Consider the following 21,534-nt stretch of genomic DNA (forward strand, 5'->3'; position numbering starts at 1 on the left):
ACTGTAGGGAGGGAAGTGGTAGTCTTTTCCAGTCAATCCTGTTTTTAAACTTTCCATTTACACAATGGTTTCACTTTAACATTTACACAAGGGTTTTACTTTTAAAGTAAAAACCAAACAACTAACATTCTACAAGAAAGATAGCCATGGAACATGATCAAAGGTCTTGGAATGGAACAAATTGATGTTGGGCTTAAGTACCAACACCAAAACCAAACCAACCAAATCAACCAAAAGCAAAAGGCAATGACAAAAAAATAAAACAAACAAACAAATACAATCAGGCATGTAGCACCAGTCTTTAACCCCAGCTCTCAGAAGGCTGATGCAGGCAGATCGAGATTCAAGACCAATCTGGTCCACAAAGAGAGTTCAAGAGCTGCACAGAGAGACCATGTATCAAGAAAACAAGCAGCAGGAGAGGGTCTACTAGTTGCCAGCGGTTCAATGAAAGATACAGAAGGTGACTTCATACTGGGCAGCACCCCTGATAGAACTCAAGAATGAGATCAGACTTCCTCAGCAAAAATTTGAAATCCTTTATGTTTTTCTGTCCTAAAACTTTTCTCTCTGTGTATGCACAGGTGTGAGTGTGTTTACAGGTGCATTTAGAGGTCAGAGGGTGATGTTAGATGTCTTTATTTCTGTCTACCCTCAAATTTGCTTTGTTTGTTTTGAGACAGGGTCTCACTATATAGCCCTGGCTGTCCTGGAACTTGGGCTATGAAGTCCAGGTTGGCCTGGGATAGCCTGCCACTGCCTCCCAATTCCTGGAATTAAAGGCATGTGCCACATTGCCCAGATGCACCCGATTTCTTCAGACAAGGTCTCTCAGTGAACCTGGAGCCCATGGTTTGGTTTTGGCTAGACTAACTAGCCAGTGAGCTCCAGGAATCCTTCCGTCTCCACTCCCCAGGGCTAATCTTACAAGTGTATGTCATCGCACCAACTCTTATAATGGTGCTGCGGGTCTGAGCTCATGTGTTCTCACGTTATGATCTCCCCAGCACATGCCCTTCATATTTTGCCTTCCAAGAACGAGAAACACTCTAGAAATGACCGGCAAGCAGACTTCTGCTTTTATTAGAAACTACATCTACTTAACATGAAAACTGTTACAAAGTTTATTCTGCACAAAGATTGAGGCCTATCCTACTGCGGCCTCCAAACAAATTTCTCTTGAAAGTGGACAGACGTCTTCCCAGTGCTTTCCTAATTCAATTCCTTTTGCTTTCAGCTCCTCCTTGACGCATGCCAGGTAATGAGGATCGGGGTAGCCAGAACTGCATGAAGAAAAAGGAATCCTGTTAGCTTCCCCCCAAATAATTCTCAAGAATCTGTACAATAGCCGGGTATAGTGGTACAGGCCTTTAATCCCAGCACTGGGATGGTGACAGCAGTCAGATCTCTGTGAGTCTGAAGCCAGCCTGGGCCACACAGTGAGACCCTGCCTCTAAACAGCAACAACAAAATTTGTACAGTTTACATCTGAGCATCTAATATTCTGACATCCAGCATCCTCAGGCAATCAGACAGTGGCTGGTATCTAGTCACTGAAGTGTCCAGCTAACTGAACAGCATCTGTTTTCCACACATTGCTTAACACCTTAGCTCATTCCAAGTACGGATGCACATAATGTTATAAAAGCCAAATTCTACAGAGAAGGTAATCATACGATAGTAGGACTTTCAAATTCTACAGAGAAGGTAATCATACTATAGTAGGACTTTCAAAATGGGAAACTTGACAAGGTCTCAGGATATTTTTCTTTTGGATGCCACAAGTACAGGAACTCTGAGATTTATGAAGTATAGTCAGATTTCCTGGGATACATCGCCCACCATCTTGGGGCTCTTTATAATGAAGACTTTCTTTCTACCATGTTTCATCCATGTGAGTTTAGCCTCTTTGTGGACTTATGGGAAGATGTGAGTGAGGAAGAGTAAGATGACCTTAAAAGAAATCAAAGCAGGGCTGGAGACATGGCTCAGAGGTTAAGAGCACTGGCTGTGCTTCCAGAAGACCCTGGTTAAATTCCCAACACCCACATGTCAGCTCACACCTGTTTGTAACTTCGGGGGATCTGACAGCCTCACACAGACATAAATGTAGGCAAAGCAAAAACGTAAATAAGAACAAACATTTTTTAAAAAGTCAAAGCAAGTATTCTTAGGATCTACCTTTCAAATTGACATGAAACACTAAAATTAAATCAACTTGGGCACCATTCATCTTGGGTTCTGAAACCCCATCTTTTGATGCATTTTTGGGAGTGGCATAGAAACAAGGTTACTCTGTGTAGACCTGACTGTCATGAAATTCTGTCTGCAGACTAGGCTGGCCTCCAACTAGAGATCCACCTGCCTCTGTCTCTTAAGTACTGGGATTAAAGGTGTGCACCACCACTGCTCAGCTTTGATGCAAAATTTAATAACCAAGTCATATATTATGAATGGCAGAATAGAAGGTTGGAGGGATCAATTTTTTTTTCAAGACAGCCTCAAACTCAGATATCCAGATGTCTCTGCCTCCCAAATTCTGGGATTCAAGGCACATTCTACCACTACCCACCTCAAACCATTTTTTTCTCTTTGAAGTTATCATTATAGATTAGTATTTTTTCTTTCTTTTTTTTTTTTTGGTTTTTTGAGACAGGGCTTTCACTGTAGCTTTGGAAACTGTCCTAGAACTAGCTCTTGTAGACCAGGATGGCCTCATACTCACAGAGATATGACTGTCTCTGACTTCCTTGAGCTGGAATTAAAGAATGTGCTACCAGCACCTGGCTCATTTTCATAATTAGTGATTGATGTGGGAAAGGCCCAGTCCATTGTCAGTAGTGCCAGTCCTGGGCTGGTGGTCATGGGTGGGTATAAGAAAGCTGATTGAACAAGCCATGGGGCATAAGCCATGAAGTAACATTCTTCCACTGCCTCTGCATCAGCTCCTCCAGTTTCCTGCCTGTTTTGAGTTCCTTCCTCTCTTCCCTCAGTGACTATGACTCAGGAGATGTAAACCAAATACACCCTTTCTTCCCTAGGTGCTTTTGGTTATCACAGCAACAGACCCTAACTAAGACACTGGGCTAACATCTACTGCTAGTATGTTGTTTCATACCACAGCCTCATACTGCAGCACTTCACACTCCCTATAATTTGTTCAGCAACCATTACATTTCAAAGCGCTCTTACTTTCCTGGTCCTCCAAACGTGGATGTTTTATGACTGATGCCATTCCATGTAACGACATCAGACATTCCTGGTACTCGAGAGTCTCGTATTGTGAAAATCAGCCCTTTGATAAAGGCTTCTCTGAGTAGATCCAAGACGTGTCTTCCCTCCTGATTATCAGGCAAGTATGCAGTTCGTCGTGTTCCACTATAAGGCTTTCCTGGGTTTGGGTGCTCATCCTGTATGAGGAAAGGAAAATGTTAGATAAAAAATGGCATGCCTCTGAAATTTGCTATACTAAAGGTGTGTGCATTATAGGTGAAGCCTATGAAAACCAGGAACAAAATGTTGTTTGGCTCATATTCTGAATAATTCAGAGTTCTCCTCTTTAGATTATAGTCGTACCCACCCAACTCCCCCCATCCTGACATATAGTCTCTACCTTAAAAAAAAGACATGAAAGTCTAGATGCACAGCTTGGCAGTGCTTTCTTGGCATGCACAAGGGGCTGCGTTCAGCCCCAACACTGTTGAAATAGCTGAAAAGACATCCAAGTTCTAAGTGAACACTATGGCCTCTAGCTATTATGTCCCTACCACAATCACCTAATGAGTTCCCAGGAAAATTAGCATCTAAGAGGCTACAGAACGACCCCTTGGGTGCTGGAACTCTAGCAGAGTCAAAAGAACCTCACGTTCCCTGGTACACTTACTGTTTGGATGCCACTTTCTATAATGTATTGAATCACAATTGAGCCACAGTCTGCATAACCCGGAAGTGACTGTCTTGAAGTGGTAAAAGTCATGGTTCCTTTTGGCTGGTTCCCTTTCTGGATACCGTAGGACATCTGACACAGAGGACAGACAGGCTTGATTGACATGGCCTTGGTGATACAAGACGAGCAGAATTCATGCTTGCACTTAGGGAGCACACGCTTGTTGATAATGGTATCCATGCAGATGGCACAGGAATCTTCATTATCATTCCCCTTCAAGGCCCCAGAGCTGTCAGCAGAGCCTCTGAGAGGAGGTGAAGCTGCATTTGCGTCATTCCTGTCGATATCCATGGGTGTCTCGTGATCCACATTTATTCTCTCTCCAGACGGTAGGGACAGTCCCATTCTTTTGAAGACATACTGCTTTTTCTCTGGAGGCTGATTAGGCAAATCAATTAAAGTCATTGACTTGATATATCACAAAGTGTGTATTTGGGTGCTTTTTTTTAAGTCAAGAGCACTGCTGGTCTTCCAGAGGACCTGAGTTCAGTTCCTACAACCATCAGTATTGGACTCTGATGCTCCTTTCTAGCATAAGCCCTACATGCTGGTAGAACACTCACTCATACACTAAAATAAATAATTTTTTTTAAAAAAAGTTCAATCAAGATCCCTTATCATGAGGCTCAAAAATATCAGGTGAAATTCCCTACTGGATTTAAAATCTTACACCCTGTCACACAGTACCCTTTCCTGTCCTTAGCTCTCTCCCTTGCTCACTGCCTCCCCCTCCTCTTGCCTCATTGAGCTTCAGTTCCTGTGAGGCCTGTGCATGTGCTTCCCTCAGCCTAGAATGTTCTTACTGCAAAACCAGGAAGCTAGAGAAAGGTCTGACTTTTCCTATTTTACAGCTGGGCCTGAGTTTCAGTTTCCTAAAAGGACAATGAGCGAGACAGCAAGCACCAGGCCTGAGGCACCTCCTACAGTACCTCAAAGCAGTGACCAAAAAGGACAGTTCCAGTAAGCTCCCTAAAACAAACATGCACTGCCTTGCCCAAGTATGCAGCAAAATGGTATAACTATAACCACAGCCAACTAAATTGTACTAATGCAACTGTTGATTGATTAACCAATTATATTTGAGGTGACCTAACTGTCACCAAAACTCCCCTTAGCTGTGCTTAAAAGAAGCCTGCCTGCTCCCCTCTGGGTTGTCGCCATTTTGTACAGGTGGACGGCCTCACATATGCTGATAAAAATCACTCCTTGCTCTTACATTCTGATTGAGTCTGGGGTCTTCCTTCAGCGTTTCCTTGGACCCCACACTAGGTCCTTTAATTTACTCATGTTCTCTAGATGAAGCATCATGTGGGTTTGTTTGTTTACACCCTGTTTAGGATGGTGGCTCTGTCACTGTTCTCATCCTCCTTTATTCTTCCCGCACTTGTCACTGGACAGAATTCTATAATACATCTGTTTACTCTTCTTTGTTTCCCTTACTCGATGTCAAGGCCCTAAGAGCAGTCCACACTGTGTCTGTGCCCCAAGCCCCATGACAGTGCCTGCCACACCTTACCCAGCCTTATCATTTACTGAATGCATTTTTTAATGGCAGGTGCCTGTTCATCATTTAAGCCTCAGGCTCAATGTCACCTCAGCAAGAAGGTCTCCCATCTTCCCCTTGCATGCCTTCACCCTGTTCCTCTCTGACGCAAAACTCCTTTTTTATTCTCCTACCACATCTCTGTCTTTGAAGTGCTTTCCCTCAGTTCATTCACTTCCTTACAGTCTGCAGACCCCCTTACTCACTACAGGCTGCATGAGGACAGGAATCTTGTCCCTGTTTATTCACTTCAGTAGCCCAGTGCCTAGAGCAGGACCTAGCTCACAGCTAGTGCCCAGCTAAGTCTGCTGAACCAAAAGTGCTGAAGTGGTGACCTAGGGGCAGTTGTAGCAACAGTGCCAGCTCTTCTGTCAACACTCACCATATGGACAATAGTGTCATCAGAATTATAACCAAGCTCTTCATCAGATGATGCTTCATCCAGAGACTGTGTCAAAGATGAAGGTCTGGGTCTCTGGCCCTCCACTGGCTTTTTTGTGGTTTCCAGGAAAATGGCCTCAGGTTTGGCATCAATCACCATTTCATGGTCTCTCTTTTTCAGAACTCTCTTCTTAGCTTCAGGGGAGACATAAAACTCACACATTCACAATGAGAGCAAACTTATAGATGACACCCCAGTGTCCTCTCTGAGTTGATTCTAGGAACTTCTGAAGACACCAAAATCCAGAGATGTCCCTTATATGCAGGACTTTCACACAAGCTATCCATATTCTCCCATGTGTTTTTTGTTTGCTTGTTTTTGTCTATTTGATTGAGATATGGTCTCACTATGGAGTCCTTACTGCCCTGGAACTCCCTAAATAGACCATGCTGGACTTCAACTCACAAACTTCTGCCTATCTCTGCATCTAGAGTACTGGGATTAAAGGCATATGTCACCACACCTAACCTTCCATAGACTTTTAAGAATCTGTAGATGACTTTAATCCATCACACAAGGTAAGCACTCTGGAAATACATATTATGTTGTATTATTTAGTTGGATGAACCCTATGATGTAGGATTACTGTCTAAATTTCCTCAGGATCAGATCATTCTGTCCTGAAGGTAAGCACCTAAAAACAGAAGGTAAACCAATTAAAATAGCTTGAGGAATTCCCTGAAACTGACAAGATTCTCTAGGTTCCTCCTTGCTAGAGTTATCAATAAAAACGGCCTAGAGTCGGTCTGAGCTGGCAGAACAGAGCACAAGGAAGACTCAGAAAACCAGTAATGACTCTAAGAGTAGACAAGCTGCAATGATGACAACTGACCTGTACCTGAAAGAATCAGAAACAAACCACATTGCCTAGCAGAGGTTTATACCAGACCTACTTGGAAAGGACGCTCCCCAACCTTCTGAGCTGCCTGTAGCGTTTGCTGTGTGCTCCAGAATCACAGCTTTGTGAGCTGTGCTGGACTCTGGTGCTGTAGCTGTCTTTGAGTCATTTCTGCAGGAGCAGAAAGTAACCTCTCACCCATATATGCCTGTAAGTAACCTTAATAAAAGTCATTGGTTCACCATGTTGGGCTTTGGTGGTAGCCTTCTTTTGGTCTGTTGTGGGATTCCTATATGAGGTGAGTGGACATGTGTGTTGTGTTTCCCCAGGAAGAGCTTTGTATTCCAGAACAGAGGACCTGAGCAGTTGTCTGGCATTCTGGAATAGCAGGTTTTTAGTGGGAGAAAGTTATCTGGAACTCAAGAATAGGCAGCTTAAGCTTTACTGTAGAACATCATTTGTTTTTTAGAAGCCACGTATATACTCTGGGCATGATGGTATACACCCATATTCCTAGCACTTTAATGGTAGAGATAAGGGTAAAGGGATCATGAGTTCAAGTCCAGCCAAGAACATATGATGAAACTCTGTCTCAGAGAGGTAACAGCAAATCTATGCTGTAATTGTCTCTAATTCTAATTTCTATGACATAGAATAATATTCCCTGTATATTTAAGTTGGGAACCCCCTGAAAACTAATAACCAAAAAGCTTAGAATAATTAAATGTACAATAATTAGCTGATTCACAGAAAAGAATACATGAGAATTTCCCCATGTTTCCACAGTGCATCTGCAGGGATTTTTTTCTTTTTTTCTCTTTCTTTTTTAGTTTTTGTTTTTGGTATTTGGAGACAGGGTTTGTCTGTAGCTGTGGAGCCTGTCCTGGAACTAGGTCTTGGAGAGCAGGCTGGCCTAGAATTGACAGAGGAAGTCTGCCTCTTCCTCTAGAGTGCTGGAAATAATGGTGTGCACCACTACCGGGCTTTTAATTTTTTAAAACTGATCATATATTACTTTTGTATTCTTTAGAAACAAGTCAATGGAATCGTTATTTACAACAGAAAGGTGCTTTGGGTATAGCTCAGTTTGAGAAGCACTTGCCTAGCTGGCACAAGGCCCTCGGTTCCTGCTCCAATCCTCATCCCAACTTGCTTTCTCCTCTCAAGACTGTCTGCTGGGAAAATGGGCAACTCAGATAGCAAATGGAAGTTATCCCTAGGAAGCAGCCAGACCAGGTCAGGGGCTGGGCACATCTAAAGCGCTGTCCCCTGCTGTGGGATGGAAGAAGTCTGTGGGCAGTAGAGGCTCCCAGGGGCAGTGCCACACTCTCCTGTGTTCTCCTTCGAAGCATGAATGGGTCTGTTTAAATACCTGCATGGCTGCCTTTGCACCTGTCCCTGACCCTGTTTTGCTGTCCCGACTAACCTGCCCTTTTTAAGAAGTTCACCTCGAATGTGTTGGGGGCACTGGGTCCCATGGGCTGAACACCACACTCCCTGCCTTCTGAATTCCGGCTCTCAAAGTATATTTTTAGTTTGCTGTAGACATAGGGCATGGACTTCTGGAGCTTAACTAGTAGCGGGGATGGTAGGCAGGAACTGGAAGCCGTTGTTGGCATCTTGCTTTTGTGGATCTCAGCTGTCTGTCTCAGAGATGGATGTCTGGGTCTCAATTCCTCCACTGGCTTTTTCGTGGTTTCCAGGAAAATGGCCATAGTTTTGCCATCTATCACTATCTGGTGCTTTCTCTTTTTTAGCACTCTCTTCTTAGCTTCAGGGGAGATATGAAACACGCATTCACACAGAAATAAGAGAGAACTTACAGATGACCTCCAGTGTCCTCTCTGGGAAGTCACTAAACCCGATCAAATTCACTAGGTTCCCTCCCCCCCCCCCCCCGGCGCTAGATTAATCACTAAGACTGCTGAGAGTCCCTTTGAGACCAGCAGAATAGAGCTGCAAGGAAGACTCAGAAATGCAGCACTGACTCTAAGAGAAGACAAGCTGCAATGATGACACCAGACCATGTACATGGAAAAATCAAAAACCAACCGAGGTGCATGGAAGAGGTTTAGACCAGAGCTACTTGGAAAGGACGCTCTCCAACCTGCTGATCTGCCTGCAGCCTTTGCTGTATGCTTCAGACTGATGGCTTTGCGAGCTGTGCTGGGCTCTGGTGCAGCAGCTGTCTTTGAGTCATTTCTGCTCCTCTAAGTAACCCCTCACCCATACACCTGTAAGACCCTCAATAAAAGTCATTGGTTCACCCTGTCAGGCTTTGTTCTCTTGTGGGCTCACTATCTGAGGTGAGTGGGCATGTGTGTTGTGTCTTCCAGAAAATGTTTTTTATCCCAATAAGAATAGAGGATCTGAGCAATTATGTCTGACATCTGGAATAGCTGGTTGTTGATGGGTGAAAGTTATTCAGAACTCAAATGTAGGCAGCATAACTTTTACTATAGAACATCATTTGGTTATTAGAAGCCATGATTCTAGTCTGGGAATGGTGGTATACACTTATAATCCTAGCACTTTAATGGTAGAGGTAATGATAAGGGAATCATGAGTTCAAGGCCAGTAGAGAGTGAATAGCGAGTGAGTCACTCTCTTTCTGGGGATAGATCCACAGGGACTCTGGAGGCCACTTTCTGACCTGGTACCCAGTAACATTTGGCTCATGAAAGAAAAGATGGGCATAGAATTGGGCAGAAGGAGGCAATTATCTGAATTTGAGCCCAGCCTGGTCCACCTAGAAACACTGTCTCAAAAGCAAAACAAAAGTTTCAGGCCAGCATGGCTACATGGTAAAATACTGTCAAAAACAAAGTAAACTGGGTGGTGGTGGCACACACCCTTAACCCCAGCACTTCGGAGACCGAGGTAGGATTTCTAGTTTGAGCCCAGCCAGGGTAACAGGAGCTAGTGCCAGGACAGTTAAGTCTGTTCCTCAGAGAAATTCTATTTTGCAATACAAAACAAAAAAAACAAAACAAAACAAAACAACAACAATAAAAAAAATAAACCCTGCTAAAATAATGTTAAACTCAGAGGTGGGACAATGGCTGACACCCATGAGCACATAACTTACTTTCATCTTTTAAGATGCGCTGAACTGTGACACTTTGTCCTTGAGGGCCTGTGGCCGTGTTTGTCCTCAAGTTCACTGTGAAGTCCTGATTATTAATTTTGACAACAGTGCTCTTGTGATTTGCCTGCTGTGCATCCTCCAACTGCATGGTAGCTATTTTGTCGAAACAGTGTGTGATGTTGTTGACAATATATCGCCATTCCACGAATGTGAGGACATAGTCTGCCTGGCTTTCCTTCTCTTTAGCCAATCGGATGCTCTTGATCAAGTTTTCAATCTCATCTCTAGCTCCTATCACATCTCTGCTGATTCCTGCAACTTTAATCAAAGGCGCCTTCTGGTCCAGCTCAATGACGATGTTCAGCCTCTCCTGCAGCTCATTCAGCTTCTTGTACTCCTTCTCTCCAAAGTCTCTGACACACTCATCGTCACTGCGATAGAGTAGCTGCTCCTGGGCGATCAGATTCTGTATCCAGGAGATCGTGTGTTCCACACTGTCTTCATCTTTGCCACATACTTGGAAAACTGTCTGCTCTGTTTTCTTCTCCAAAAACAAGGTCTTCTGTTTGCGTGAAGTGTGCTTTGGAAAGCCTAAAAAGGCTAAAAAGAAAATGAAAATTAATATTTTCTTTACTCCCTTCAGCATCAAGATAAGGAAAATGTATTTTATAAAAGTGAACAACTCACAGGAGATCCTAGACAGTAGAGACGTCTGGGGAGAAGCTGGGGAGCCTTCTCTGTCTTTCATGTTGTCATAAAAAACACTCAGGATATGAGACTGGGAGATAACAACTTTGACTTTCTTCACAGCCCGCACTGATGTTTTCTGGATAAATTCTTCAATGGCATCCATTATGGCTCTAGCAACTGCATCTGGGTCCTGTTGAGCACTTCCTTTAAAACACATACAAAAGACAAGGTTAAGATCCACCAGCTTAAAAGGCTGCTACATAAACTAGCAATTCCAGATGTCACAGGAAATAAAAATGCCTGGCCCCATCCTAATCGCTATATAGTTCTCTAACATGATGTCATCAAATAGTTTTGACATCCTAGACACAGTGGGGAGGAGTTTCTGTTCCATGCTGTCCACAGGCCAATGCTCCAGGACAAGACCCTGAAACCCGTTCTGATTGGTGACATTCACATCTGTCCTTTTCAGATGATCCTGGCTCCCAGGGTAACTCCCCTCCCATTACAGAGTCCAGGTGACTTCCTCCTTGATTTACTAGAGTCTTCAAAAGATCATAAAAGGCAAAAAATAAGAAGAAAAAATGATAATGCATCTTGAAACAACATGGTCCTTACAGAACAATCTTAGCATCTGATAGATTTTATGCATGTCTGGGGATTCTGCCAGATACCTCTGGGAACCTGATTTAAACTAAGGTAATATAAGGCTGTAAGATACTTGTTATAATCTGTAATTTTAGCCTATTAGTTACCCTGAGACTCCACGATGTCTTTCTTCCCCATACTCTGCACTATTTTTGCTGCCCAGCAGAATTCAAATCAGCCACTGAGTAGATCCACTCCTGTCTTCACTATGTTCAGATCTTGTTTCTCAAGCCCTCAAAGCAAGGTAAGACTGGGGAATAGCCCAAAGTGAATAGCAGCTGCCGAAGTCACATGACAGGCAGTGTAAAAGTCTCCTGGGAAAGCTGGTTTGATCAACTGAGAGCCCATCTGAATTATCCCTGTTAATGGTGCCCACCGCTGGGGCAGGAAATTACAGCAGATGCCTTTGACTAACCTTGTAGACAATTGTGGATACACAGTTCACTCCTCCTGCCTCTATCCTTCCCATCATTGGGACCACCGGTGCACATAAATGCACCCTGCTCATTTTCTTCCTTCTACTTAAAGAACCCACAGGCTTTGCTCTTTCCCTAGTAGATGGGGAACCTTGGAGTGAGGAAACTGTCTACTCCTAGGGAAGGTGTCCCTGTCATCACCCAGACCCAGTGAGGACCAAACCCATGCGGAAGTGGACACTTCGGGATGGAGCCTGGACAGCCTGTGGCTACGGACCTGTGCCAATGGCTGGTAGGCAAATGGATGAGTAGTTCCGTTGTTCACATTCTTCCAAAACACAGGAAACTGATCTCTTCACGTCATTCCCACCAACAACATGAATAATACTCTTGCATCTCAGTGATCCACCTTCAGTAACTATGTACTCACTGTTCTGCTGAGCTGTGAAACATGAGCAGATTCAGAGTCAGACGCTGACCTGCGCTTGGAGAAAGCAAGATGTCTGATTTCATGAGAAAACGTTTTATGAATTAAAAGTTCACAAAATACTACATATCATGAAATTTGGGGATTAATTTCTCTTAACTGTTAAATATCTTTCCACTTTTAACATTTTTCATATGGAATTCTTTCATAAAATATATGATATTAAGATGAATACATGAGTCTCAAAATAAAACAAAACCAAAACAGATTAATACATTGTCTTCCTAGCCCAAGGCCCTTCCTCGGTTTCCTCACTGCCTCCCACAGTCAATCTTCCACTTACGATCTGGCACCAAGAAGCAGCATCGCTCCTTACCCAAGACAGAAAATTCCTTCTCCACATTTGGTCGTGCAGCTTCCAAAATTGCTTTGGAGACTCCTACATGAGAAAATCAAGATGGTGACCTGACCAGAAAGACGCCTTTTTGTCTCAACACACCCCGTCATAGAGCAGTAAGGACAGAGGAGACATTTTCAAAAATGTTGCCAATTGTAAAAAAGCCCATTGAATTAACTTTAAAGATATTAGTTAACAGGAACAAGCCCAAGTCAACAAACCATTTTGTCTATAGAAACACTTCTTCAAAGGATCTATCACACTGATTCTTGCATGAGACAGAATCCATCTCACTAAGTACCTGATTTGAGAGTAAACGTGTTTGATGTTGAATTGACAATCACATCTGCCACTTCTTTGGTGATGTCCCCCATGGCCACTTGGAAGAGGATTGGGCCAATATTCATTTCATGCACTCCTAACGTAGGGCTGGAGAGCCTCCCATAAAACCCTGTCCAGAGGAAAGATTAGACAGAATCAGGCACCAAGTCATCAGAAGCAAGAATAGCTGAGGTTGCAGGCTGCTCTATCACTGTATTGGCTGCCATTTACTGTGGCCCTGGCTCTGGGCTGGGACAGGAGGATGGCTTGAATTTAGGAGTTTTGGGGCCATCCTAGGCAACATGGCAAAACCTTGCTTCATAAAAAGCTCCAGTGAACCCCAAACAAGATGAACTCAGAAACAGAAATCCACGTGTGACACAGAAGTGTTGGCTTGTATTGTCTCTTAAGGTGTCTCTTGGAAAAGCCATGACACATGATCCATTGGAGGTGGTAGTCTCATCAGTAATTTAAAAATCCCATTCTACAGCTTATATGACCTGGCCCACCTTTCCCTTCGCCCCGAGTTGCTTAAACAGGCCACTGTCTTTTATACTCACATGCATGGAATATCATTTAATTTTCATTTAATATGTTCCACAGTTTGACTTATCAAAGAAATGATCACCATCATCCTTTCCCTGTCATTGAACAGTTACTTGGTAACAAGAAATCACTGGTCAACTTAAACACTTTACTGTACCTTGGGTGTCACTTGGATTTCCATGACTCCTTTTGTCAAATTCATCTGAAAATGCCTGGAAACACAAACACTGTTTTAACCATTATACTCCCTATGCGATCAGTGAATTTGCATCCTGGGAGCTTCTGATTCTGTATGCACACATGTAGTGATTTGTATCGTAAAGCACACATGTAGTGATGTGGATCGTAAAGCCTTTGTGCATGACTTTGAGTGACATGTTTCAGCAAAGCCTTTGCTATGTTTGGGTTGATCGGTGGAGGCTAAGAATTGTTTTGAGACTGTTTAAACCTTGAAGAAATGTTGTCTCTCTGGAGACTCTGCACTTGGTGCTCTGTGAGAGCTTGCAGCTGTAATGACCTTTATCTGAAGACACTCCTGGCAACCTGGGGTTCTTACTTTAGATTACAGCATTCCATAATGTGTGGGCTGTCTGCTTTCACAGGCAGGAAAAGCAAGATGACTACAGGATCTGGAACTTTTCCCAGACTCTGTTAACTTTGTATATGCTTGAATGAAGTAACCAGAGTGAGCTAGTGCGAGCTGGGTGTCAGTCTCTTCCATAAGGATGAACCCCTCTGCTCCTTCAGAAAATGAAGACTTGGCATCTTGGTGAGCTTCTCTCTCTATTGTGGCATTCACATCAGGATTCACATAATATACATACAAATGCCTATATCCCCAGTGTGTGTGTGTGTGTGTGTGTGTGTGTGTGTGTGTGTGTGTGTTTGTAGGACTGAGATAGAAGGACTACTGGGACTTGCTGTCTGCCAGGAAACATTAGTTTCCTCCAACAAGAATACAAAACGAGAATTGTCCTTGCATGACTCCCAACATCTGGACCTTCCTCCCACCCACCTGCCCACTGCTTCCTCACAAAGGACCCACAGATGGGTTCCCAAAACCGAGCTCCCTCGTCCACTCCAGCACCCAAAGTCACGCTTCCTGGTGTCATTGGTTAAATTCCTATCCTCTGCATTCCCCATGCTCTCTCACACCTGTAACTGACAGAAGCCAGCACTAGATGGAGCAGACTCGACAGATGGGAAATGATGAAGATGAGGAGAGCCGTGCAGTGTCCCCTACTATGGACCACAGTTACCGGGATGTAGTGAGCCATCCCAGAGCCCTTCAGATCCTTACAGAAACACCCATCTCTATTGCTAAGTGATTTGGGAAGAAGTCCAGCGTCCATGGGAAATGTTTGAAGGCCCGAGTAGGAGAGCATGAAATTTTGTTCAGTCCTTTCTCTCCACCCTGTCTTCCTTTGGCCCTCAATAAAGCTGGCAGAGGCCAGTGATATCACTGCACATTGTTGGTGACAGGGATACTCACCTTGACATTCTGCACACCTTCTACCACCAGCCGGATTTTAAGGCCTTCTGGAGACACCAGCACATATTCCTGTGTCTGCAGTGTTTCCCCAGGTACCACTAATTCCAATGCTTGTAAACAAGAAGGGGAAGCTATGTGGGAGGGAGTGGCTTTATATGTAGTTTCTACAGCTTCAGCAAAGGCCCCAGCAACCTTTGCAGATATGTCCACCAGATAAATCTTTTTCAAGATGTGCCTGTCTGGCTTGTTTTGGAAGTTGTCTTTGATGGCAGAAACAATGGTGGCCACACACTGGTCTAAGGGAAAGCCAAAGATTCCAGAGCTGATAGCTGGCATGGCTATGGATTGACACTTGACCTCCTCAGCTAAGGTGAGACTTTGTTCCACAGCTCTCTTTAACAGGCTCACGCACTCCTGGGCCTTATTTCCATCCCACCGAGGCCCTACTGCGTGGATGACATGACGGCAAGGGAGCTTGCCTGGTTTTGAGATAACGGCATTGCCAGTTTTGACCATGCCACCATTTCTCACTATTTTGTCACATTCTGCTTGAAGTTCAGGGCCAGCTGCATTTGAAAGAGCGAGGGCCAGACCATCAACGTGTTTCAGATGCTCGTTTGCTGCATTCACGACCACATCGGCAGGAAACTGAGCCAGGTCTCCCTGCTGTACAATCAGCGTGACTCCAGGGGCTATGTCCTTCTGTAAGAGGCACTTCTGCTCGTTAAGGCTGCCTTTGTCCTTCTCTGCTCCCTCCTGGAGCTCAATGATGCATCCATACAGGTGTTTGATCTCGCTTTTGTAATAGGATGCTTTGTCCTGGAAGAAGTGCCTAGCACCAGGCTTATCAATCTGGAACCTTTTAATGCAGACTGAATCCCTGATTTGCCTGACCATGTCCATGCACTCTAGAACTTTACTCTTGGAGCCAGTTAGTAAAATACTAACTGGTTCATCTTCCAGCTTAAAACTTGCCTGCACATTGGCCTTTTTTATCTTTGGCCAGAATAGCTTCCTGTCTGACCTTAAATACTCAAAAATCAGGACCGATTCAATTTTAACCAGTCTTTCAATTTTCATGGTGTTTTCCAAGAACTCAAAAAGTTGTCCATAGATTTCATTTACTTGTTTCACACAGCCTGCAATGATGACCTCAGCCGGGGTTTCTGAAGTTAATTCATCCTTTATCGTAATGCTTGCTCTGGAGGAATGTCTCTTTTGCAGAGAGTGAATTTTCTTTTTCCACGCATTGCCTCTAAAAACTTCCTTGTCTTCAACATCAATGATTTTATAACTCAAAGCATCAAGCATTTCCTTCTCTGCTTCTGCCAGGGCTCTGAAAGAACAGGCCATCAAAAGAAGCGCTGTACCATTCAGTTCATACTTGGCAAGAATTTTCTGTGCCTCAAAAAGAGTCTTGGAGAATTCCTGACTGTCTACTTGCTGCAGAAACATGAAGACTTCAGAAGGAATCGGGACGTCTTTCTGAGCCATGGAATACACCTTTTCCTTGATGTCACACTTTACTTTATACACATCTGCACGGAATCCCTTAAAGCACAGGTGCTGAGTGGCAGCATCGTAATGAATCTCCATCTCTGGGTTCTCTTTCCTTAGATCATCCAGGAAACCACTCTGATGCAAAAGAAAATGTTTCCCCGGAGAAATGGCCACGTTCTCCTTCAGACTCTGCTCCTCCTTTCGGACCTTCTCCGTGGTGCTGTCTATTAACTCCTTGATTTTCTGGCCGATGTCTTGGACATCTTCTGATTTCCCGGCTAAGGTGAGACTCTCCTTATCAAACTCAATGAGAACCCTGTCATCTCCTACCTCATGCTGTATGATGTCCCACACTGGCAGATACACTTCAAACACCTTAACTTCGTACTTAGCCTTGATGTCAGACAGCACCTTGGAGGCGTCTCTCTGCCAGGTCTTGATGCTTGGTCTGTGACTGACTAAAGTGGCAGCAGGTCTGACGGTCACTGTGCCGTTGATGTCAGACCATGTTAGCTCGCAGTGACAGCGTCTCATTTTGTCATTTATCTCCTCAATCAGATGGTTATGTTTTTGAAAGAACTTCCACAAAGGAAGGCCCAGTGACTCTTGGAAAGATGCTGGAAGCTTGACCAGTGGCTTCTCCTCGCCATACAAGGCTGTGCCCAGAGAAGGATAATAGGGGAAGACAGACAGTGGCATCCTGTTGAAACTGTGCTTCTTGGCCAGAATGGTGTCTAACACTTTTGATACAAAATAAACAGACAAACAAACAAATACATAAATAAATTACATTAATCTCAATGTCATGCATTTCCAAAGACACAAAACAACAACAAAAACTTTTCAGGAGGGTAAAAGTCTCTGCTGTTTGTAGAACTCAAAAGTGACATTCTCCCGTGTGCTCAGCTGTAGACTGATGCTAACCGCAACAAGACAGACTCCATTTAGGGCTATGATGACTTTATACCCAAATTGCTCTACACTGAAATCATGCTTGAGTCTATTGTTTTTCTGATGTCACTGATGTATATGGCACAATAAGAAACAGATACAAATTTAGACACAAGCATGGTGTTGGTGTTTATACAAACACAAGGAATGGTTTAAGGGCTGGAGAAATGGCACATCAGCTAAGAGAACTAGGCTGATCTTCAAAAGGACCTGGGTTCAATTTCCAGCACCCACAAAGCAGCCCACAACAGTCTGTAACTCCTGTTCCAGGGGATTCAACACCTTCACACAGATGTACGTGCGGACAAGACAACAATTAATATACAATAAAAAATGAATAAATAATGTGTTTTTAAGAAAAGATTTTTTTTCCAGGCAGCGGTAGTGCATGCCTAAATCCCAGCACTCGGGAGGCAAAGGCAGGTAGAGATCTGTGATTTCCAGGCAAGCCTGTTCTATAAGAGTTAGTTCCAGGGCAGCTTGAACTGTTACACTGAGAAAAATAGAAGAAAAAGGAGGAAAAGGAGGAGGAGGAGAAGGAGGAGAAGAAGGAGGAAGAAAAAAGAGGAGAAGGAGGAGAAAAAGAAGAAGAAGAAGAAGAAGAAGAAGAGGAAGAGGAAGAAGAGGAGGAGGAGGAGGAGGAGGAGGAAGAGGAGGAGGAGGGAAAAGAAGGAGAAGGAGAAGAATGAGAAGAAGTTTAATCCTCCAGGCGGGTCACTCTGCATTCTGTCCCAGAATTTAACTCCCATAGCTAACTTCATTTCTCAGAAGAAGAGAATTGTGACAGCACTATGTGTCAATTTCCCAAGGGCTTTACATGAATGTCCTGTGTTTACTCTTGACAGTGGCCTTCTCAGGTAGAGATTCTATTACACCCATAGATGGAGGTGAGAAAGCCGAGGCTGGGGAAAGTCAGGGTTCTATAAACCCAGGCAAGTATCGGAGCTAATTGCCAGTGTGAGCCAACCCAGATCCCATGGTCTTGTTCCTATACCAAATCAAAATCGTCCTCACAGTCATTGGAGAGTCCAGCCCCAGAGGTCACAATTTAGTAAGGCCTTCCCCATTATATCTCCCAGTCACCATGTGTACCAGGACAGCATCCACAACCCACCCTGACTGAATGCTCACGTTCTCTCTCTTTCTCCAGGACTCTCCTCACTTTGTTTTAGCTGTTGGCACGTGTAAGTAGTATCAGCATGGAAATTAGAATCAATCCCGCAACAACTTGGATTTAAATGGCACCCATGGCAGATGGATGCTAAAACATGATACCCTGGTGAAGGACTCAGTCCTAGGGCAGGTATCAGGCCTGAGGGAAGGAATGTGACTTTCAGAGGCCCAACCTCCCACAGGGCTCCAGAGAGGCTGGACAGCCTGAGTGACCTCCAGCTCAGACTCAGCACCCCCTTAGGCCAAGCACTGCTGAGGGACTGTTTCCTTTCCTCCTACAGCATCCTCTGAGGTAACTCCAACACTACCACTACAGATGAGAAAACAGAAGGTTTGAGGACTCACAAAGGTCACCATGCCCGTGACCACCAATCAGGATTGTAACTCAAGTCTGTCTGACTCAAGAACCACTGATGATGTCATCAACAACAGGACTTTCATCTTCTCCTGAGGTTATGACAAATCCCCATTATCCGGTCTCAGCACAGGGACAGTACAGGGGGAACAGGAATGCTTTCTAGAACTCTACATGCTTCTGAGTCCATTTCTCCCTAAACCTGTTGATTAGAGAATCAATGCAGGGACATAAAACACAGATCTATGGCTGTGAGTACGGCCTGTCAATGTTCCTAGAATGGCGACCTTCAGTCACAGGCCGGACTCCTCAGAGACTCTCCCTGTCTCTCATGAGCTTGTTCTGCTTCTCCAGAGCCTGCCTTACTGCCCTCGTTCTGCACCAAATCCAGATGAATGAGAGATTGGTGCCATTTCTGACAGATTAAGGAATGACTGAAATGGCCAACCATCCAGGTCTTGTCCAAGTGGCAGGCCAAGACACATTACCTTTGCAGTCTGAAAACTCAACCAGCGCCGAGCTGTCTTCTGGGAAACACTCAACCTGGGTGACTCTTCCACCCCCGTTGAAAGGGTTTTCAAAGTAGAGCTGCAGCTGGTATTCATCTATCCCTGGAGGCAGGTTTTCCACCCTAACTACATTTGTTGTTTCCAGAAGTCTCGGGGCAAGCTGCAGCTGTTGGTTCCAATGGTGACCCATACAATCAATAATAAATTTTTTGGTATCTACAAACAAAAAAAGAGAGAGAGAGAGAGAAAATTTTGGTGACATATCTACATGGTATGAAAGAAATGTTTTTGAAGTCAATTGCTGTATTTTCTGCTACTGAGGTGTTCTTTGGCCATGGCCAACCCTACTGAGTTGCCACCCCTCAGTGACACCCCCTCTCCATTTTCTCAAGACCCTGATGCCTACTCTGCCTGCAGGCAGGAGCCCACATCCACAGCCAGGCTCCTGACTCCAAACACGCATCCAAGTCACACTTTCAGCTTTATTTTCATGTTGCCATGAAAAGTTAGTCATGAATCTGGTGGTGGTGCCGCATGCCTTTAATGCCAGCACTTGGAAGACAGAAACAAGCTGATCTCTGTGAGTTTGAGACCAGCCTGGTCTACAGAGCTAGTTCCAGGACAGCTAAAGATGCACAAAGAAACCCTGCCTCAAAAAACCAAAGTCAAAACCAAAAAAAAAAAAGCCAACAACGACAAAAACCAACTAGTCATGTTTTTGACATTCCTTTTGTCCTTGTACTGTGTCTGCACGCCCATGTCTGCAATGCCCGTATCTGCAGGGCCAGTGTCTGCACCGCCTGTGTCTGCATCATCCGTGGCTGCAGCGCCTGTGTCTGCATCATCCGTGGCTGCAGCGCCTGTGTTTGCAGCATCCGTGTCTGCACCGCCTGTGTCTGCACCGCCTGTGTCTGCAGCATCCGTGTCTGCAGCATCCGTGTCTGCAGCATCCGTGGCTGCAGCGCCCGTGTCTGCACCGCCTGTGTCTGCAGCATCCGTGGCTGCAGCGCCCATGTGTGAGATGTTCTTCTCCAACATGGGATACAGAGGTATTTTTGTTTTATTGTTATGTTGAGAATTAAATTGAACCATGGTAACAAAATAGGGCTATGTCTACAGCCCTACCTCCTTTATTTTTTTCAGTTGATCTATTTATCTTCAAGACTCATCCTAACTGTCTCTTTAAATTAACAGATTGGATGGTGGGTCTGTCATGTGCCAATCATTGTGCTGGGATCTGAGAAAGTCCTTGCTTGTATATCACTGGGAAGATATGGGTATTGAGCACAGTTGAATTGCCTTTTGGAGCTCCAATCAGGACCAGATGAAACAGGGACTGAGACTCAGAGTGTATAAGGACTATATATGGTCTCTAATTTGAACACTAAAGCAGGGGTTGCCAAATGGATAAGAGGAGGGAGCAGTGCCAGTATGAACAAGCGTGGTGTCCTGTGGAGATGGTCAGGTGACACTGCTGGAGGACACACTCAGGTGGGGACAACTATGCACGGTCCTGTCTCCACCCCTCTCAGGTTACTACACCTGGGAGATAGACTCTCTTTCGTCTCCATTATTCATTGACACACATGCCTCCCTCCTCCTCCCAGACTTAGTTCTTCTAGAGAGGGAACTATGATTTTAGGGACCTTTGTGCCACCACCCCTAAACCAATACCTGGCCCATAACAGTGGCCATAGTTTGGAAGGAAACTGTCCCTGAGGCCCATGTGTTAAAGCCTTAGTCCTCACCCAGGTGCTATGGGAAGTAGTGGATCCTTTAACAAGTGAGGCCTGTGGGAAATGTCCCAGTCATTGATGGGGGAGATAGGGGACAAGATGACCCCCTCTCTGTCTCTGTCTCTGTCTCTCTCTGTCTGTCTTTCTCTGTCTCTCTCTCCTCCATGCTACCACCATGCAGACTGCCTCAACATAAGCCCCAGGGCAGCAGGACTAACTGACCATGAACTGAAGCCACCCCAATTGTGAACTGGTATAAACCTCTCTTTTTGGAGACTGATGACCTCAGGTGTTTATTACAGTAACAGAAGCTAACACAGAATGCACTCACGATTGTTGCTCAATGAAGCAAGATCATTTCAATTTAAATTTCCCTTTATGGGTCTGGAGAGATGGCTCAGAGGTTAACAGCCCTTGTAGCCTTTGCAGAGGACTGTGATTCAGTTCCCAGCATCCACTTGGAAGCCCACAACCATCTGTAACTCCAGTTACATGGAATCCAATGCCCTCTACTGG

The 21,534-nt window shown here is 44.5% G+C and overlaps 1 protein-coding gene across 1 annotated transcript in view; it reads right to left on the minus strand.

Annotated features, from left to right (window-relative positions):
- Positions 1 to 975: 975 nt before the first annotated feature.
- LOC121462058 (protein mono-ADP-ribosyltransferase PARP14-like) overlaps positions 976 to 21,534 on the minus strand; it is a 31,859-nt gene continuing 11,300 nt past the window's right edge. Inside the window, exons 5-16 of the mRNA XM_041673479.1 lie at positions 19,262 to 19,498; positions 14,795 to 17,034; positions 13,460 to 13,514; positions 12,737 to 12,886; positions 12,415 to 12,477; positions 11,889 to 12,053; positions 10,545 to 10,751; positions 9,858 to 10,457; positions 5,872 to 6,065; positions 3,884 to 4,324; positions 3,193 to 3,410; positions 976 to 1,283 (exon numbers count right to left, since the gene is read on the minus strand). Coding sequence (XP_041529413.1) covers positions 1,148 to 1,283; positions 3,193 to 3,410; positions 3,884 to 4,324; positions 5,872 to 6,065; positions 9,858 to 10,457; positions 10,545 to 10,751; positions 11,889 to 12,053; positions 12,415 to 12,477; positions 12,737 to 12,886; positions 13,460 to 13,514; positions 14,795 to 17,034; positions 19,262 to 19,498 — 4,706 coding nt within the window. The 3' untranslated portion in view covers positions 976 to 1,147. The remainder of the gene's footprint in view (positions 1,284 to 3,192; positions 3,411 to 3,883; positions 4,325 to 5,871; positions 6,066 to 9,857; positions 10,458 to 10,544; positions 10,752 to 11,888; positions 12,054 to 12,414; positions 12,478 to 12,736; positions 12,887 to 13,459; positions 13,515 to 14,794; positions 17,035 to 19,261; positions 19,499 to 21,534) is intronic.

Source organism: Microtus oregoni, unplaced genomic scaffold (assembly GCF_018167655.1).
Source record: "Microtus oregoni isolate MIOR12 unplaced genomic scaffold, Mior012 000023F_ref0000262, whole genome shotgun sequence".
In the NCBI taxonomy this organism is placed as follows: domain Eukaryota; kingdom Metazoa; phylum Chordata; class Mammalia; order Rodentia; family Cricetidae; genus Microtus; species Microtus oregoni.